The sequence below is a fragment of the Crassostrea angulata genome, chromosome 1 (assembly GCF_025612915.1).
Source record: "Crassostrea angulata isolate pt1a10 chromosome 1, ASM2561291v2, whole genome shotgun sequence".
Taxonomy (NCBI): domain Eukaryota; kingdom Metazoa; phylum Mollusca; class Bivalvia; order Ostreida; family Ostreidae; genus Magallana; species Magallana angulata.
In genome coordinates this window covers 17,546,070-17,560,617 of record NC_069111.1, presented here as the reverse complement: position 1 = coordinate 17,560,617, position 14,548 = coordinate 17,546,070, and the positions used below count along the sequence as shown (strand labels likewise).

Genomic DNA, 14,548 nt, shown 5'->3' with positions numbered 1-14,548 from the left:
ATTATCCCAAAGCCCACTTGTTAATTTTAACTTAATATATCTCATAACACCGGGGTATCTCATATAGGTGTCTATAAAATATTTGTTGTATATTTGCAAGATCCCCGAGGTCAGTGGTGGATTACTAGCTACCCTTCCTCTAAAACCACGAAATACAATGTATCTTGTAAACAACTCTTACAAAACAACTTATTACTAAGACCAAGACTAAAGTCAGATTGGGGCTATTACATACATTATCCCTACCCTCTTGACATTTAACCCTCAAACCGATTCAAAACACGTTTTTTTATAATACTTACGACGTGAAAAACAGTTTTATTTGTAATTCGTAACCGATTTCATGGCGGCTTAAATTGCATGACCAAAAAAAAATTTGAAAGAGTTATGAAAAAAAAGTTCACAACTTATCTTACACAGTAAATAAAATGTCAAAATAATTTCAAACTTGCTACTAATTCCAATACAAAATTTGTCCAAGTATCAAATAACGCGATTCAAAATTCTAAAGCAACAAAATTATTTGTTGTTGTAAAATAACGAATAAATTTTCTTTAAAGGAAAACAAAAATATTGTCATAGATGAATTTCAACAAGTCGCACAAGTTATACATTAAAAAACCATGAAAGGTTCGATACAATAGGTATAAGTGACAAATTCTGCAAGAGCTGACGGCAAATGATGATAAAGGGGTATATGTGACAGTGAAGGATTCTCTAGGAACTTACTTAACGGCGTGACAGTGACGGATAATACATAACTTCACGTGACATCATGTCAGCGAAGGTTGGTATATTACAAAAATGCATGACAGCGAAGAATTTGATAGAGACTTACGCGAGGCTGGCACAACAGTTACTGAAGTAAAATGGAATTGGTGACCGCAAATGGTTTAATAGGAACTTACCTGAGAGCGTAGCAGAGAAGGGTTATAGAAAAAATACGCGATAGCGAATAAATGGATAGGGACTTGCGTGACTTTGTGAACGTGAATGATTCTGTAAGAATTTAAAAGTTAATAACGTGAAAGTTAATAACGTGACAGTGAATTATAATATCAGGGAACTTACAATATGTATGGGTTTGATAAGAGCATACGTTACTTTAAAAATTCTGTTGGATCTATTGTTGGCCGGATTCTATTTTAGAAACATTAGTGACAGCGAAGGATCAAAAGAACTTAAGTGGTAGCCTGACAGTGACGAAATCTAAGGGAACAGCTTAAATAAAATTGAAGGAATCGAGGGGACTTACGTACATGTAACAGCGTGGCAGTGAAGGATTCTTTAAGAACTTACGTGACAAAGTGAGAATTAAGGAGTCGATGAAAACTTACGTGACAGCGAGACAGTGAAGGCTTACGTGACAGCGAGATAGTGATGGAGTTAATTGAAACTTACGTGACAGCGAGACAGTGACGGAGTCGATGGTAACGTACGTGAAAGCGAGACAGTGACGGAGTCGATGGTAACGTACGTGAAAGCGAGACAGTGAAGGAGTTGATTGAAACTTACGTGACAGTGAGACAGTGACGGAGTCGATGGAAACTTACGCGACAGTGAAGAAATCAGTGGGAACTTACGTGACAGCGAGACAGTGAAGAAGTCAGTGGAAACTTACGTGACAGCGAGACAGTGAAGGAGTTGATTGAAACTTACGTGACAGCGAAACACTGACGGAGTTGATGGTAACTTACGTGACAGCGAGACAGTGAAGGAGTCAATAGAAACTTTCGTGACAGCGAGACAGTGAAGGAGTTGATTGAAACTTACGTGACAGCGAGACAGTGAAGGAGTCGATGGAAACTTACGTGACAGCGAGACAGTGAAGGAATCGATGGAAACTTACGTGCTGTGAGACAGTGACGGAGTCGATGGGAACTTACGCGACAGTGAAGAAATCAATGGGAACTTACTTGACAGTGAATAAATCAATGGGAACTTACGTGGCAACTAAGAGTGACGAAATCGGTGGAAACTGCTTACGTGAAAGTGAAGGAATTGCATGATGGGAACTTAAGCGACAGTGAATAACTCTACATACGTGACAGCTAGTGATTCTTTAGGACTTTATGTGACAGTGAAGGGTTCTTTAGGATCTTATGTAAAAATTAAATTTTGACAGGGATTGATACTTTAGGAACTTACGTGACAGCGGCGTGGTTATCATCCGACTCGATCTTCTGGACTTGTTTCAAGAAATCCCTCGTGTCGAACCTGTCTCTGTCGATGTGAGAAATACTGAAAGTCTTCTCTCTCTTATACTGATCTACCTGCTTCTTCAAATACAAATCCGCCAAATTGTTCTTTATATTCAGTCTTTTCAACGACACCCCCGAAGGACCCGACAGTGTATCCATTCTCGGTCTCTCTTATCAAAGAACGTTTTCCTCTTTTCACATATTTTTTTTTAATTTTTAACAAAAGTTCTTCCAAAAATATTCAACTCCCATCTAATAAAAGGCGACTTTTTAAGAAATGATTTTAGAAACAATACGTTTATGTTGATGCTGAATCACGGGTGATATCCATTTTCAGTTACCTGCATGGAACGGTGATTTGAAACACGCCCTCATTAACTTTCAACATTGTCGTTTTGAAACAACTCCTCCGCACGAAATACAGAAATAAGTCACAATTAACAAGAGTCGATCGAATTTAAAAACAATTCCTAAATTGATGGTCAAAGCCTGCAGTTAAAAAAATATTTGTTCATGAGTCAAAGAGAGAGACTTATACTCCATGTATCAATGATTCACTGTGACTGTCAACAAAGCAAAAGGGAAAACCGGCGATTTAATGCCGTCCTATGTTGCTTGGAATTACCAGCATTAATAATCTTAATCCGACGCAATATTAATCCGTGGAACCAGTTAATCACTTTGTTAGAATATTAATTACCAAAGCCAATACGCTGGTATACAGTGGCGTGTACCTTGTTCTACAGTTTTAATTTACACGTCTAAAAGTTCAAACATTCACGCGTGTTTTGATATTAATATGATGTGCTCTTTCTGGAGAATTTAAAAAAATTTAAACTACGAGTGACGCGTTGGCGGAAATGGAGGGGAAGGGATCTGGGACCCTTTACTTAGTTGCTGAAATGCTAGTACACATGCAAAGCAATCGAAATTGCATAAACTAAGCTATCCGATTCTCTTCTTAATTTAACCCTTCTACCTCTCTAATGAAATGTGATTTTACCCAATGTTAGATTCTATTATTATAACCCGAAGCTTATTGACATAAACGTTGCACATACTGTCACAATTATTAAATCTAGTTTTCAAACATCGATCGACAATTAAATGAATGTGTACAAAAGCATACGAACAAAATGAACAATATCGACAGGAGAAATGTCAATCTCAACAGAATACATATTGATTCATTCTATGTTAATATTTTTTTAGGGGGGGGGATAATGTAGTGTGCATGGTCCACTTAAATTCCTTACCTGAACGTAATTATGACATAAAATAAAAGTGCAATTCGTTTATGCCAGAAATACGAAAACGAGTCTCATTATTAAAATACATGGCCAATGTGTATTAAAAGGAACATACAATTACAAATATTTGGTGATGTGAACTTGTTTTTACTAATACTAGTAAATAACAACATTTTGGCTTAGATATAAGTTGAAATAATGTTATTGTTTTTTTTTCTAAGTTAGTATTTCTTGTATATATATAAGAACACATGCAAAAACTTCTGTCATGTTATTGCTCAAATCGATTAATGCGTTGTTCAGTTAATATCTACATGTATATCAAGAACCCACAAAAATAAATCACTATCAATTAAGCTATTTCCGCAATGCAATCAGGCGTACACGGCTTTTCGCTTCAAATGCACTCTGAATCATTTACATTTTCATTTTCCATTAACTCGGAAACTATTTTTAATTCTCAAATCAATTTATAATGGCGTGTAATCGTGTACTTTGTGTATTGTTTAAATATCAAACAACATGACGCCCTAAATCCTTTTTAGTGAAGATTAACAATATGGTATTATATCATTGTCCCTGAAATACATCATTCTTTGTTTGTACATAACCTTCTCTTAGTCCAGAAAAAAATCCCCCGGATTTTATTGTATTCGCATCAAAACATTGGTAATCCGACTTCATAAAGGATATCCACTTAATCAAAGCGCGGTATATTTTAAAACATTTAAATTCCATTGATTTACGTGTAAATCGGCCAGAGGCTAAAGAGTATGCAGAGTAACATAGAATTGCAATTGAAAGAGAAAAAATGACTAGTAATGGGGCAATTATACTTTATAATCCCTTTTATTTTGACCACGTATTAATCGTCCGTTTGGGTAAAGATTAAAAATTGATTTTGTTCATAATACACACAAATACCAAAACTCTAAAAAAAAATTATGACAGAATAACAATTAACCTGTCCATACCACAAAAGATTACTTTTATTTTGGGTGGAAAGGATGGGATAATTTTTCATGGACTAACAAATTATAGTTGTCCATTTGCAAAGCATGAAACATTTTGCAGATAATAACCAAAGGGCATTCCAGATTGATAATTCTTCTTGCAAGAATATACAAGGAGTAGTAATGGAGCATGATCCTCCAAATACTGCTCTACCAGCAATCCAGCAAAATGGCTGTAGGTTGATAGTCAGTTTACAGAAACACACAAATCCCAAGTAAAATAGTTGCTGAAAAACTTTATTGTGTAGAAAGTTCTTATATTTTGTTGAAGGCAGCGATATCCATACTTTGTACCTGAAAGACAAAAATTGAAAAAATAGAACAATAAATTAAGCATAAAAAGTACTAATTTATAATCAAAATAGATTGACCAAAGAGGGTCACAAAAAACCCCCAAAGCTCCTCAATAGTAATGGTTTTAACAGTTACTACAATGTACATGTATATGCAAGAAATAATGTTCAAGAGCTTTTAACTCTTGGTTTACAAACATGGAAATATCTCAAACTTACTAAATCCTCGATTGCTGTAATCTCTTCTTCCAGAAAATCTGTGGAAATTTTGTCATCCTCTATCACACAATTGATCTGTAGCTTCTTAATGCCATATCCAATTGGCACCAGTTTTGCTGTAAACAAAAAATATATTCTTGTAATATTTTTCGTAAAAGCATCTCATAAACGTTTATGAGAAGCGTAGTGTATCGGAAACCCTTGGCTAGCGAAGATGCGTAAAAGTTACTCATTTATTGTTGAAGATTATGCAACATACATGTATCCAAAGCTTTTTATTTACTCAAATTTTTCAAGTCATTTCATCCAAAACTAAATGTATAATACACTTAATATTCAGATAAACAATATTTAGCCAAAAAATTAAAACAATGAGTAGATGATTACTAATTCAATATAAACAAAAATTCTGGAAACAATGTTTTAAACTTATTATTTTGGAATGAGCAAAAGAAAAAACTGTCATGAAGATCAAGTTCTTTTCAAAAAAATAAATCCACTTATTCAAAGACTCAAAGCATTCTATCATGGTTTCATTAATATAAGTTGATTCAAATAACAACTTTTGTGGCTGTCATTGCCGATTTAATTCACAAAATTTAATGTTCATTGTAGTGCAATATTTATAAGTACCGGTAAATCGACAGAATCATTGGCCACAAATTATGTAACTGTCATGACACTGTCATTTTCCCCAAATCCATGAAAATTGATGCTTATGAATATTAAGAAAACCACAATATGTTGCTTTTAATGAGCTTTAAAGACTCAATCAAAAGATTTTCAAGACTCTGCTCCAGCCACATAATTATAATAAAGATGTATCTGACTGACCTTGACCCCACAAGAGCCCGTCAGCGGTGATCTTTCGAACTTCCTGTTCCATCTTCTTCATGTCTGTCTCATCATCCCAGGGTTTCACATCAAGAAGAAGACTAGATTTTGCGATGAGGGCGGGTTCTAAAGGAAGAAAAAACCAATAAATCCTTCAGGCTAGTTCTGTGCTTCTTTCTTTCTTATATCTCTAGCACTGCATTCAGAATACATCACCATTCAAAAAGTATCCGATGAGAATACATGTACATGTACTAGTAAATAGAACCATTTTAACAGGAGCTTGGACTTAGGGTAGTTGTGTGGAACAGAAATGTGACGTAGGCTTGTTTATACCATTGGTGGGCTCTTGGCCATGACTCTTTGAAATCAAAACAATTTGTCTGGCTTTTGAGCTAAGACTATGCAATCGGTGTATACTTCACTTGAAACCTGCATCATTTTTAACATGTTTTGACACAAGAAGAAGATGTTTACATCCTACCGAAAGTTCAAGTCTTGTTAAAATGATTCTCTATCTAATAAGCTAATACATGTACTAAAATTTGCTATATATTTAAAAAAGTAGAATATAGATGCTCAAAAAAGTATACAAAATATAATAATACTAAGAGCTAATCTTTTCGCCCAATTAACAACTGAATGCTTACATATACACATGCACAAAGCTAACAATGATATATCCCCTCTTTAACAAGTTGCTCAAGAAAACAAAAATACTTATTCAACCTACTTTTAGATTTCTTGGCTTCATATGCTGCTAATCTTTCCTGTCTGATTTTTTCAGCCTCCTCATCAACCTGATCAGAAAAATTGCAGGAAATCTATCTTATATCTCTGTCATTTGGTTGTTTTTTTTCTTCTCTTTAAAGATCAATATTGTTACAAGACGTTCAGTATTCAGTTACATTCTTATTAAATACAATGTACATTGTACATGCATCTCCCTATAAAAAATAGTCTACAAATGAAATGTTAACACACTGAATATCAAAAATATATCATCAATGTTTTTAACATTGACTTACAAGAAACGATTCCCAAAATTTCAATTTTCATTCCATTCACTCACTTAACCAACATTTATTTGCATGTGAGAATTTTTTTTGAGAATCACGAGACCCTTGTTTTCGCAAAATATTTCTAACAGTCTGGTGCCAAATAATGTGTACCTGTAGGAACAGCTCACTGCCATACTGGTCTAAACAACAATATGAGTGTTTAGCATAAAATGTAAATTTTTTTTTCTTACAGCTAACCAGGTTATATCTGGCTAATCGCAAGAAGTCATCGCAAATAAAAGTTGGTTTGCAGTGTCTTTGTTTTTTGTTTAATGTGTGCAAGTGACATTGCAAAAAATGCTATTCATTCAATTCATCCATGTCTAATAACAAATTATCTTACAGAGCACTGAGCACAGAGTGTAATGTTGTAATTATACCTCATCGTCACTGCCAAAGAGGTCAATGTCATCGTCATCGTCATCATCTGCGGGGGCGGGTTTCTTGGGGACGGGGGCCTGGGCAGCAGGGGCCGAGCTTCCTCCCTCTAGTTTGGTGACACGGTTCTCTAGTTTTTGCACTAAACTCTTCATATCTTCAACAACTATTTTGGAACAAACAAAATTTATACATATACATGTATTAAGAATGATACAATTTGATTAAGGATCCTGAACACTCCACCACTTAATATATGTATTTTTATGAATACGTCCAAACAAAGAGTTAAACTGATCCATAGATTTAAAGTTTTAATATAGCAGGAAATTTTTTTTCATGAATATCTTTAAGAAATATATATATGAGTGCTGATTTGCAAACTTTTTACAAACTTCAAACACAAATGGTGTGAAAGACCCGTACATGATGGGTTTTTTTATTGCTAGAGCTTAATTAATGCCTATTGGATAATCTTTAAATAACATGACCTACTCCTTCTCTCTTTCTTTCTGTCTTTTTCTCCTAATTTCAGTTGACTAGATGCATGATACTGCCATTGATTCAATTGGTGACCTACCCTTTTTCAGATCTTTGTTTTCCTTCTCCAGGGAGCTCACTCTGTTCATCACCTGGCTGTTGTCAGCTGGGGCTCCCCCAGATCCTCCCTGTCACAACAACAGCAATCGTCAGACACAACAACAACAGACACAACAACAACAACAACAGTCAGACACAACATCAAATGTCAGACATATCAAATAAATGTGTGAAATAAACTTTTTACGACACATACATTTCTACATTTTGTTGTATAATTATATATCAAAACTAAACTCCTTTTACATAATTTATATGATAACTTTATAATTATATAAATGGAAAGGTATGTTTTGTAAAAATACAGAATACTTGGAAGATTTATACGGGCATAACAAGGGAATGCTGCAATTTCCTTTTCAAATGAATTATTTTTTCCAGACAATATTTTGTGCTATTGTATGTATAAGTATAAATTTTAATTTTTAAACCATTTTAATACTGATTGTTTTTTTTTTCTTTTATAGAAATAAGCTTGTATTAATAGGTAGATACACACATTTAGAGTATATAGACACTGAAATTATTTGGTATGCTAATTTAAAGTGGGTGTTTTTTTTTTTTATATTATTATGATTTTTTTTGTTAAACTAAAACATGTTTTTATTATTATCTTTAATCTATAGCAATGTATAGTCATGACTGAAAAACAACACATTTACCTATGAGAAATTCAACAGAACAACATCTATGAACAACAATATATAGAACAACTTACAAATATCTGTATACAATTTCCCTTGTGCTGTTATCCAATACATTAAAAGACAATGATTAGCAAGTATTTATAGCTAGTAAATTGGTTTTAAATGGTAATTAAAGATAATAATATACCAGATTACTTAGTATAACATGTAATTCAAGGCTAAATAATATACAAATAACAAATGCTATGTGATTACATACAGAAAATGTATGTAACTATAAATTTATAGTCCACTTTTTTAGGAATACATTAAACCTTTTACCTATACATCTTCTTTTATAGTATATTTCTTTGCAAAACCTTAGCCACCATATTGAATGATAATGATGATTGAAAATACCTTTAATAGTTGAAGTAATGAGATTTGGATGAAGATTGTGAAGACAAACAAGATGCCATGCAGTGCAAAATCCAAAAAAAAAAAAACTTGAATCGTTTGAAAAATGGCTTAAATAAAAAGATTTATGAAAAGTTAAATGATGAGAGAGGGAGGAAAAAAATATCAATGTGAATATTACTGCTACCAGGAACTGTTCATCACAAAAAGCAGAGATTTTACTCACTGAGTTAAGAACTTTTTGAATTTGTTGTCTGGCTTCAGCTATTTCATTTTTGATTGTGCTGCCCCCTGATTTGCCACCTTTATTGTCCTATAAATACAAGTAGCAGATTCAGTACTGTCAGCAGCTGCATGGTATTAGCTTTAATCAAAGTAAGTTTTACTTGGTCAGTTTCCTGTTTTATCATTTCTCAAAGCAAAAGCACTTGAAGCCAATGTGTACTCAACAATACTAGGACCAAAAAGCTACTGTATCTATAAATACATTACACCACAGGCTAAAACTTGAAACAGAAAGTGGGTGTAAATATTCAATAATATATTCACATCCCTTATTTTTCTTTTCATTCCTCCCCTGCTCCCCACCCCCAAAAAACCCCCAAGAGATCTAGATTTTTTTAATAGTTGATCTTACTCTGCTTAATTTCTTTAGGACTGTTTTTGGTGGGTTGGGAAGTGGTTATGTTACATGAGGATTTTAAGTCACCTAGCAGTTTTAAGGAAGCACACAAATGCAGACATACAGGATACCGGTAACGTTTCCAATTTGGATTATATATCGAGAGGTGAATTAGTTTTGTGGTACCAGTATGTTGTTTGACTTCAGTTTCAAAAACCAAACTACTCTTGTTCCAAAAATTGAGAAACTGTAGCTCAATTACCGAGTACATTCAGTGTAAAAGATAGCTTAGCATAGTTTCATACAATATCTGACTTTCAGAACAACTACAATACAAGTGAAAAGCTGTCAATGTGACAGCAAACCGGGTTTTCTTTTATGTAAACTGTATCCATAATCCATGTCAACCCTTATCCAGTGAAATGGAGTACCCTACATGTATATGCAACATTTTGCCAAAAAATGACTAAGTTCAAAAGCTAGTATTTTTTTCATAAATTATCGGAAATCAAAATCCTAGCAATATGCACACCTCTGATATATGTACAATTGATCTGCAAAAGAACAACTTCTTATCTTGAGAACTGTAGGAGGAGTTATCCGTACAATGAGGGTACCCTATATGCAATATTTTGCCAAAAAATGACTAAGTTCAAAAGCTGGTATTTTTTCGATAAATTATCGGAAATCAAAATCCTAGCAATATGCACACCTCTGATATATGTACAATTGATCTGCAAAAGAACAACTTCTTATCTTGAGAACTGTAGGAGGAGTTATCCGTACAATGAGGGTACCCTATATGCAATATTTTGCCAAAAAATGACTAAGTTCAAAAGCTGGTATTTTTTCGATAAATTATCGGAAATCAAAATCCTAGCAATATGCACACCTCTGATATATGTACAATTGATCTGCAAAATAACAACTTCCTATCTTGAGAACTGTAGGAGGAGTTATCCGTACAATGAGGGTACCCTATATGCAATATTTTGCCAAAAAATGACTAAGTTCAAAAGTTGGTATTTTTTCGATAAATTATCGGAAATCAAAATCCTAGCAATATGCACACCTCTGATATATGTACAATTGATCTGCAAAAGAACAACTTCCTATCTTGAAAACTGTAGGAGGAGTTATCCGTACAATGAGGGTACCCTTTATGCAATATTTTGCCAAAAAATGACTAAGTTCAAAAGCTGGTATTTTTTCGATAAATTATCAGAAATCAAAATCCTAGCAATATGCACACCTCTGATATATGTACAATTGATCTGCAAAAGAACAACTTCCTATCTTGAAAACTGTAGGAGGAGTTATCCGTACAATGAGGGTACCCTATATGCAATATTTTGCCAAAAAATGACTAAGTTCAAAAGCTGGTATTTTTTCGATAAATTATCAGAAATCAAAATCCTAGCAATATGCACACCTCTGATATATGTACAATTGATCTGCAAAAGAACAACTTCCTATCTTGAGAACTGTAGGAGGAGTTATCCGTACAATGAGGGTACCCTATATGCAATATTTTGCCAAAAAATGACTAAGTTCAAAAGCTGGTATTTTTTCGATAAATTATCAGAAATCAAAATCCTAGCAATATGCACACCTCTGATATATGTACAATTGATCTGCAAAAGAACAACTTCCTATCTTGAGAACTGTAGGAGGAGTTATCCGTACAATGAGGGTACCCTATATGCAATATTTTGCCAAAAAATGACTAAGTTCAAAAGTTGGTATTTTTTCGATAAATTATCGGAAATCAAAATCCTAGCAATATGCACACCTCTGATATATGTACAATTGATCTGCAAAAGAACAACTTCCTATCTTGAAAACTGTAGGAGGAGTTATCCGTACAATGAGGGTACCCTTTATGCAATATTTTGCCAAAAAATGACTAAGTTCAAAAGCTGGTATTTTTTCGATAAATTATCGGAAATCAAAATCCTAGCAATATGCACACCTCTGATATATGTACAATTGATCTGCAAAAGAACAACTTCCTATCTTGAAAACTGTAGGAGGAGTTATCCGTACAATGAGGGTACCCTTTTGGCAGCCGCCCGCCCGCCCGCCATCCGCCCGCCCGCCCGCCCGCCCGCCCGCCATTTTCACCATTTTAATAACCGGATTTTTCCGTTGGAAAACCCGGTTAAAAAATATATTTGCATACCTAATCAATTCTTGCTCTATATTCCTTACAAGTGTCCGTTGCAATCATAACTCAATAAATACAATTTCTCCTATCAAACATTAAAAGGTGAAATGCAAACATACCCCAGTACTTAGTGAACAATATTTCTTTCAGTGAACATGTTGTTATGATCTGCAATTGCTTTTCTGGTATATTTAACAGTATTATACATGCATAATGGAATATGGCAGTGGAGTAATTGCATTTCATAACATATCATGTTTACTTAAAAGTGTTGTTTATTGCTTTATAAACAATGATACATGTACCACCACCAAGGACATGGTAATCCATCTATAGATATTGTAAAGTCTCGTTTGTAGTATACACTTATCGATAATATGCATCCCCCATAGTTGAGCGAGGAATCATGAAAAAGTTTGTGTTCCTGTATATTTACTGAGAAGATTAAATGTAACTTTTTTCCAAATACTGATGTGTCAGTGTATATCAATTAAAAATTCTGTATTCCAAGCACATGTTTTTGCTAACTTTGCACATCTTATCCAAAGCAACATCATATTAAAAAATTTATTTTGGTAAATGTTTTCACTGATTTATTGTAAGGCCAAATATTTAAATTTTTTTATAAACTGACAAGCGGGGGTCATATTCAAGTCAAACAAATGGTAGGCCAATTTAATCAATGCCTTTACAATGAAATATGAATTACAAAGAAATATTCTTTATATTTGATCATTATTGATAGACATTACCCATGAGTATATTTATGCAATATAGTGTATTGTATGTGATGTCTTACATAGGAGACACATATATACTTTACTCGAAATTGTTAAACATTGACCAAGCGACGAGTACTTGAAAGTTAACAGATGGCCGATTACAAATCAAGGAATGAACTATCAATAACTTTTTTTGATGCAAGTTAGAATTGATAAATATTCATACTGAATTAAAGATCTTAAACTATAAGAATTCACTGTAAACCCAATCAACTGCCATGGTGTACAATATTGGCAATAATGCTATCTGTATCAAGAACCATGCTCTGAATTCACACCTCCCATTCTGAACAATTTCCCTGATAAAAGTGCACACTGAACACGAGAATTTACACTACCTTAGCACCCTTACCACCCCCAGCTCCTTTTGGAGCACCTTTTGGGGCAGTTCCTGCAAGCACCTGTTGATATAATGCCTCAGCCTCTTCATATTTCTGTTGTTTTGTCCAGACTGAATCCTGCATCATAGGGTTTGCCATTCTGAAATCATACAACATTACATAAATACCTGTATTTTAAAATTTAGAAATCTGTTGAATAATCTTTGGCAAAGCAATACCTTTAGTTGTATAAATTTCATTTAGGATACCAGTTTCCTATTTTTACAGGGTTAGTGTGACTGGAAAGGTTTTAGTAAACTATTACACCATTAGAGACCCATCGTTAGCCTCACTTTAATAGGTAATTTATATTTATTAGCACAAAATTAAGTCAAATTACTAACTATAACTATATCTTCCCAAGTTATTGTTTCCATCTCATTTAGACTACTTTTAATAGAACCATCTTAACAACAGCTTGGACTTTTTGGCTTCAATACTTAGAAAAACAGTACAGTCATGTTATGATTTTAGCATGAAAATACATCATCACAGGTATATTTTACCAGACAATAATTAGTCTAAGATATTGTGATAATAAGAATTTAGGCAGTTTTAACAGAGACATAAACAACAGAGATTGGCAACTCCACCATTAGCGAGTTTTGTTGTTGAAAAATGGTACAGAACCAACCTTACTTTGAGAACTACATTTTAGTAAACTGAGAAGAGGATTTTAAACCAAAGTATATTGTTCTAATGAAAAGTGTGCATAGGTTTTAGACATTTTTGAAACAAAAAATTGAAAAATAAGATTAATATATAAAATATATATTGGCCTGCTACAAAACATTGGCGAAATCTTGGACAAAGGGTAGCCAACTACCTTTTAAAACTGCTCTTTTAATATTGTTTATATGACATAAACTCATGAAAATATAATATTGTGAATGTTTTGGCAATAGGTTTTAGCTGTTTATATTTCGATATAATTGTTTATTAGAAAGATATACTGATTTAAACTGGGAACACTTTACAATAGGGACCTCTAGATTTCGATCAGTTGCCAATCTCTGTTATTTATGTATCTGGTTTTAATTACTATTTATAAAGTAATACATGTAGTAAAACATAGCTTTTCATTAGTCTCTTTAAAAGTAATTTTGTGATTTAAACCTCTGCAAGCAGCATATATAACTTCTGTGATAAGATGTATAAAGATTAAAGGAGTCTGTATGTCCAGTGTCTTATGTAATTGAAAATGATGTCATTTTAAGGTAAACTCTCGCGAATAAATTGTACTATCAAAAGCACATGACGGCACGATATATATGTAATCATGTGCTATGCTTGTAATCATTTCAGATTATTACATTTGTCATTTGTGATTGAATAAATTTTGCAACGTTACAATTATTCAAAACAAAATAAGTGAATCATAACTAAATACTGTATATATATTTCAACAAAACAACAATTAACAGATATCATGTCTATAAAAATATGAACTCGAAGAATTTTACAGATTTTGACTGGCCACCCTCCTTAATTTCTATATTTTCCAATAAAAGAAATTAAAATGTATCAACTGTAAGAGAAATGTTGATAAATTGTGGAGATGTTACTAGGATACGCCCTAATCGACATAAAGTAATCAAAATCAGTGTACTTTGAGAGTTTTTAAAGGAACCGGTGACAACAACTTCAACGTGTTTCACCCCTGGACTGCTCAGACGAAAAAGGAAGTGCAATCGATGGATTGTTC

The 14,548-nt window shown here is 33.4% G+C and overlaps 1 protein-coding gene across 2 annotated transcripts in view; it reads right to left on the bottom strand.

Moving 5' to 3' along the window:
* Positions 1 to 14,548, bottom strand: part of LOC128184852 (elongation factor 1-delta-like) — an 18,098-nt gene extending 3,550 nt beyond the window's left edge. The window contains exons 1-10 of one of the 2 annotated variants that reach the window (XM_052854513.1): positions 14,453 to 14,548; positions 12,802 to 12,943; positions 9,119 to 9,205; positions 8,568 to 8,594; positions 7,830 to 7,917; positions 7,252 to 7,415; positions 6,544 to 6,610; positions 5,811 to 5,936; positions 4,977 to 5,092; positions 4,681 to 4,758 (exon numbers count right to left, since the gene is read on the bottom strand). In XM_052854513.1, coding sequence (XP_052710473.1) covers positions 4,720 to 4,758; positions 4,977 to 5,092; positions 5,811 to 5,936; positions 6,544 to 6,610; positions 7,252 to 7,415; positions 7,830 to 7,917; positions 8,568 to 8,594; positions 9,119 to 9,205; positions 12,802 to 12,942 — 855 coding nt within the window. In that variant the 5' untranslated portion in view covers position 12,943; positions 14,453 to 14,548 and the 3' untranslated portion in view covers positions 4,681 to 4,719. Of the gene's footprint in view, positions 1 to 2,148; positions 2,372 to 4,680; positions 4,759 to 4,972; positions 5,093 to 5,810; positions 5,937 to 6,543; positions 6,611 to 7,251; positions 7,416 to 7,829; positions 7,918 to 8,567; positions 8,595 to 9,118; positions 9,206 to 12,801; positions 12,944 to 14,452 lie in introns of those variants that run through there. The other variant, XM_052854585.1, reaches the window with a different exon arrangement.